At 51.0% G+C, this 6598-nt stretch overlaps 1 protein-coding gene across 1 annotated transcript in view; it reads left to right on the forward strand.

Moving 5' to 3' along the window:
- Nucleotides 1–5847, forward strand: part of LOC149339715 (uncharacterized) — a 30007-nt gene extending 24160 nt beyond the window's left edge. Inside the window, exons 2-3 of the mRNA XM_089550552.1 lie at nucleotides 2906–3233; nucleotides 5630–5847. Of these exons, the coding sequence (XP_089406678.1) occupies nucleotides 2906–3182 (277 nt within the window). The 3' untranslated portion in view covers nucleotides 3183–3233; nucleotides 5630–5847. The remainder of the gene's footprint in view (nucleotides 1–2905; nucleotides 3234–5629) is intronic.
- Nucleotides 5848–6598: the final 751 nt, after the last annotated feature.

The following is a 6598-nucleotide window of genomic DNA, read 5'->3' on the forward strand; positions in this document are numbered from 1 at the left end:
CTCATAAACCCGCGCTCATATCCGACTCCTCAGTGCCCGAAGTGTCCTGCCAGAGGCACGGCCGAACATCTCCTGTGGAGCTGCCCTACCTTTGACGCAGTACGGGAGAGAGCACTCAAGTCCCTGGGCGGGCTTCGACCTGGAACCCTGCAGGAATGGGTCGATCCGCCATCGCACATCGGGCCATCAGACGCACTCCGGCTCTGGCGAACTTTTCTTTCCTACTTCAAGGAAGATGAAGGGCCAGGCCATCACTTCGCGGAGCCGACCCCGGGACGACACTACCTCGAGGAAGAAGCGGACACCGGTCCCCCACCCGCACTCCGACCTTCACCCACACCCCCATCCTCACCCCCACCCTTAACCACTCCCCCACCCCAACCTCCATGAAGCACCTTATGGCCGAGTCACACTGGGGAAACAGTCCGCCAACCCGTCCGACAAAACAGTGTTTTCGTCGGGTTGGCGATCCTGTCACACCGCGTCAACACGAACAGAGGGTAAACATGTCGCTGTCTCCCGCCAGCCTGTGTTGGCCACATGTGCGCCGCTTGTTCACAAACTCTCTGTCACACCGGAAAAACCACCTCAATCGCGTTCCCCGGCGCTTCTCTGCCTTTGCTCGCGCGCTCTCCTCCGTGCGTGTGCACAACCGCGGAAACTGGAGACACTTTGCGCTGTCGTAGCTACTGGCGGTTTTGCAGAATATCGGACGAACTATGATCGTGCGCGGCGGCTGAGGTGCAGCCTTGCTCGATTCTGACTCGGACGACCAGCCGCCACCGCAGAGAAACCGCGCTGGATGATCGACTGGCTGAGAAGGGCGCCTGAGAAAGGCGTTTTCGAAAACTTCATGCGAAAGAATTAAACACGGACTACATGCGTCTACTTTCTGTGCCCTGTGTCTACTTCTACACATTTTGTGTTTTGCGCTGCTGTTCCACAATGCATTATCAACCCGGCCGGTCACTACAAATCACGCCACAATTTCGGCAGATTCATCGAGTTTGTTCCACGCTCTGAGAGTACTAAAAAAAAGATATAATTGTACGCATCATTCTTGCAATCAAATGGGAACCCAATAAAGTTATTCTGATTGCTATCTCAAAGAAAAAAATGCAGCACTGCTTTCTTCTTCATCTCAAGTTCAAAAATAGCAGGACAGGTAACTGGTAACTCGCGCTCACCTGTGAAATACAGTCCCAACTAGCGATCTCTTGAAACACAGATTCCTTCAGATCACACCGTTGATATTTTGGGTCTGTTATATCCCATGGAAAACGCCTCTCTTCAATCATCGCGGTCAGGTCACTTTCCTGGCGGCACGAGTACGACGGCAGCATGTTCACGCGAGCAACTGGCACGCTCGTATGCCGGCTCCTGCTCGGGTGGTTCTAGCGCACAAACCCGTCAAGAAACTTCTGGAACCCGCAGCCGAGGCAGTCCCTGGAACAGGACATTCCTTTTGGCTCCCTACAGAACCGCGTTCGTCAGAAGTGTACGCTTGCTCACAAGAATGCGACGGGGAGAGAACGTGCTTCTCCACGGCGGCCGCACCTGCCAGCCGACGGTGGCCAGGGCAGCCTTCCCGTCTGTATGCACCCGCCTGCAAGACGCCGTACCGCAGCAGACAGCATTGCCACGAAAGGAAGCGCTCTTTTTTGCACTTTGCAAACGAAGTTTCCAAGCACGAAAGGCACAAAAGCGGTGAATCACCGCAAAGGGCTTGGTTTGTTCGTGTGGTGTCGCCAGGAAATTCGCCCGGCCGGCGAACAGCGCCAACCGTGTCCACGAACGCTGTTTGTTTGTTGTTCCGGTTCCCGGAAGCTGTCATACCGAGGGAACACCCCAGAAACCTGTCTCGTTTCCCTGCCGTTCGTGCAGTGTGACAAGAAGTTGTGGGACAAGTTGGTTGGGCGACTTGTTGACGGCTCGCTTGCGAACATGTTTGGTTCATGTCGCTGTTGTGTTCCCGCAGTGTGACTCGGGCTTTAGTTCTGCCGCAAGGTATCGGCCTACTAAATGCAGAAATAAAGACGTTAAAAAAAACATCAATGATCTAACAGTAAATCAATCCATGAATTAATGAATCCGCATCCATCCATCCATCCATCCATCCATCCATCCATCCATCCATCCATCCATCCATCCATCCATCCATCCATCCATCCATCCATCCATCCATCCATCCATCCATCCATCCATCCGTCCGTCCATCCATCCGTCCATCCGTCCATCCGTCCATCCGTCCATCCGTCCATCCGTCCGTCCGTCCGTCCGTCCGTCCGTCCATCCATCCATGCATCCATCCGTCCGTCCGTCCGTCCGTCCGTCCGTCCGTCCGTCCGTCCGTCCGTCCGTCCGTCCGTCCGTCCATCCATCCATCCATCCATCCATCCATCCATCCATCTGTCCGTCCGTCCGTCCGTCCGTCCGTCCGTCCGTCCGTCCGTCCGTCCATCCATCCATCCATCCATCCATCCATCCGTCCGTCCGTCCGTCCGTCCAAACTTGCATTCCTTCATCCGTCCGTTATTGACTACACTCACTCACTGACTGACTGACTGACTCACTCACTCACTCACTCACTCACTCACTCACTCACTCACTCACTCACTCAATCAATCAATCAATCAATCAATCAATCAATCAATCAATCAATCAATCAATCAATCAATCAATCAATCAATCAATCAATCAATCAATCAATCAATCAATCAATCAATCAATCAATTAATCAATCAATCAATCGGACCAGTCATTCAATAAACTGATTAAATGTGTCAGTTAGACCACTAATCATTCAATCAAGTGATTAAATGCGCCAGTCGGAAGGTCATGCGAGCTGTCAATAGGGCATTTTTTCCTGAGCGACCCTTTGAGCTCTTGCCCCTTTCCTCTGCAGGTCCGCTGCTTACCTGAGCGGCCAGGACCCGAGCGAGGGCGGCTACAGGAGTCTGGCGCCCTCGGAGCGATTCCAGCTGGAGGTTGCGGCGCCCTCTCCCTTGGTGCGGCACTCGGCCGTCGACGGTGCTCCGAGGGTGTTCGACGGCCATTCGGCAGCGCAGGGCACCGATTCGGTCGACCCGCCGCATGCGACCGCAGCTCGGGCTGCGGCTGCGGCGCTGCTGGGCCACAAGCCTGATGCCGGACCCGACGCCGAGGACTCGTTCTACCGCTGACTCCCACCCAGCAGAGACACCGGAAAATGACGGGGGACCGCAGGTGCCGAGGTGAGTAGTTACTCTTGCACCACATACACCCCGCAATATACCCAAACACATGCCCCCTCTGCGGAGAACACCCCCCCCCCCTCTCACCTCCTCCTCCCCCCCCCCCCCCCTAATGACACCGCATGGGCTTGCGAAAACGTGGAGGCCGCACCGAAAATCCCAAACCCATAACTTGAGTAATAGGAGACCGTGCTTTCCAGCTAAAGCCTAAAGGAACAATAACAGCTGGTTCAGCGGGCTCAGCAAACAGCTGAGGCCGTAGGATCCCTGGACTAAGGGTCCTTCACAGTTCAGGTGGCGCAAAGCTCTTTATTGAATAAAGTGTTTACCCACTACCACCTACGCTGTGCGCATACAAAATTGTCGAAAACAATGCATTACTGTTCATAATAATTAAAACGAAGGAAGCACGCCTAGGCGGTGCTAATTAGCAAAGCCTGAAATTAAGGCTCTGACTTATTGTCGTTTACTGTACTTTTCATTAGCTTTGATGGAGCGATCATAACGGGTAAGCAATAGCTAGAGTTTACTTTTTTAGCCCCGTTAAACTATGGCACATTCATCATGATCATCTCCACTGTAATCAGCACTATTGCAATTATCATCATCATCGGTGTCGCCCAAACACAATGAAACGTTCGCCGCATCCGACCTAATCTGCGGGAGTGATTCAGACGTAGATGAGCTCCTTCCTGCCTTTAGAACTAAAGCGCCGTTTTCCCGTTGCTTAAGCTTGCTTTTCGTGGTTTTATCGGCACGTCGAGTCGAAGCTAAGTTTTTCGAGATATTTCGTCACTTCGAACCCTCGCTACCAGTGGGAAGAGCTCCCCCTTAGGTAGCCGTTATTGTTCTTCTGCAAAGTTCCAATAAATATCACTATGGTGCAGTTTATCGCTGGTTGCACCTAAATTAACTTCACGGCTATTCAGCAGTAGAAAAGGTGCGGCGCACTCAATTTTTACTCTCGTTTCCTCCTCTCATTCACTTCGTCGTTGCTCGGCGTTCCTTGGAGCGACCGCTTAGGGGACGCTAAGGGTTCGTTGCGTCGTAGACCACACACGCAGTGTTATCATCTTCGACCAGGCAAAAATAGCACGTACTGAGTGCAACTGTTCATGTTGTTAAATTTATGAACACAACTAAAAATTCTGTTACGATAACTGAACCTCTAAACTAGAATAACTGAATCACTAGCGAAGGATAAGCAGATAAATTTTCCCTTGGAGCAGATTTTGAAGCAGTGTTACGTCTCAGCTTCGTTCCGCAATAAAAAACTTACCCTCCCAACTGCCCTTAGATCGAGGCAGATACAGAAAATGCACTAGAACAGTAACGAGTAGCTCTACCTCTACTTCTTTCACCCTTCCTGTTCCATCAGGAATGCTTCACTTAGCTTTAACCTGGAGAACATCTAACGGTATCTTGTGAATGAACCTCTACTTTGCACGAGGATCTAGTTTGGGTGTCGAAGAGAGGTGTTCTCCGCCTCATCCTGTTTCTTTTGCAACGTATTGTTTCCTTAACACAATTGGTGAACATTCAGGAGCTGCAGGGTTAATTGGACAATATTTGGTAGCGATTTCTTTCTTTATTCGTTCGTTTTCCACGCTATTCCTAACACCCTACTACAGCCTGTGACGTCGTGGTTTAATGCAACAAAATAATTTCATTCGTCAGCTCCGTTATTAAGGCTGGACTGAGCATGCGCAAAACAGCAAGAAAATGAAAAGTAACTGTTACGATTTAAAGAAAGTTGTAAGGATCGGAAAAAATTTTCTTATCACATAGGACACCAGTTTTCTTTGTTTTTCTCAAACAGAAACAGCTTCCCTGTTACAAAATTGGTTGTAATTGAAAATTGGTTTTCTCGGCAAAGGAAACGACGCAGTATTGTCTCACATCTCGGTGGACACCCAAACAGCGCCGTAAGGGAAAGGAGGAAGGGGGGAGTGAAAGAAGAGAGAAACCGGTGCCGTAGTGGAGGGCGCTGAATAATTTAGACCAACTGGGCATCTTTCACGTGGAGTGATATCACACAGCACACGGGCGCCTTTGCGTTTTTGCCTTCATCGAAACGTGGCCACGTGGCCGGATTCGAACCCAGGAACCACGGCTCAGCATCCGAGCGCCCTAATCACTGAGCCACCTGGACGGGGTGATTGCAAAACGTCTTCACACCATTAAGGCAGATGGCGGAACTTGCGAAGATAGTAGGTATGGTTCTTTTGTAAGCTGAGATTAGCCCTGATCACTGATATGCCCGTGGTTCACCCTAGTGTCTGCGAAGGCGAAACTGGGCCGCCGCCGTCCCTGCGCACGATTCGTTGCTGAAAATCAAGAGCACCTTAATACACTGTACTGAGCCACTAATTCCTGCTGCTTTGCCTTCTGTCCAGGACATCTACCGAGGGGCGAGCTTTCTGCGCTTCATTGCCCTGAAACCAGCGAGCGGCGAATTTCGATCGTGAGAGACCACCATGGACACTGGGAAAAACCCTTCCTAGTCTCCCAGTCGGTAGCAACCCTGCTGTCGACCAGTGCTTACACCTGGTCTGAAGACCGAATGTTGACTCCTAGTGTGATATGCGAAATAAAACAATCCTTGCAGAGTCAAGTATCAAATATGCTTTCACTGCCTCTGGTATGAGGGATACGCCGGTGGTATAATGACAGAGTGCGTAGTGTCCTCATGTAGTGATGGCATCCAACTAAGGACAGTAGAAGTGCAAGGTAGGACCGCTAGTCGTTACTAACGCCCAGGTAGGCTGCAGTACACTCCTGGAAAGGCAAATGAGAGCTCTTGTCCTGAGGCGACTTGACGGAACCATTTATAACTCAGTTGCGAAAAAATAGACTGAAGCCACTTCCTCGTAATCAGTAATTGCATTACGATTGCATACCAGTGCGAGAAGTCTTACAGTAGTGACAAAACGACAAGCTTTTGTTAGCGCCATTTTACATGGTTTTTGTTTTCTTTTTTTCTGCGTGGAAATAATCCACCAACAAACCTGTATTAGAATGATGTCCGAGTTCAAACAAAGAACCACTGGCACTTGGGCTGCGACTGGTCACAGAGCGGTTTTTGCCAATTGTATTTAGACTGTGTGCGGCATACACGACGTGCAGCCGTAATTTGGTTCAGTCGTTGTTGACGAAGAAGGCGTCCACGTCCTTGTCGAAGAAGCGGTCGGGGCCGCCATTCTTCTTGACGCGCAGGGAATCCTTGAAGGGACGTTGCTTGACGTAGGCAGTCTCGGGAAGGGGCGACACGGCGCGGAATGCTACCCTTCCTCCGGTGGGGGGTTTCAGCAGGGGCTCCTGGGCAAAGGTCATTTTATTCACTCCGGGGTTTGCCACTAATTGAG

Source organism: Amblyomma mixtum, chromosome 6 (genome assembly GCF_055824585.1).
Source record: "Amblyomma mixtum isolate Tamu chromosome 6, ASM5582458v1, whole genome shotgun sequence".
NCBI classification, from domain to species: Eukaryota; Metazoa; Arthropoda; class Arachnida; order Ixodida; family Ixodidae; genus Amblyomma; species Amblyomma mixtum.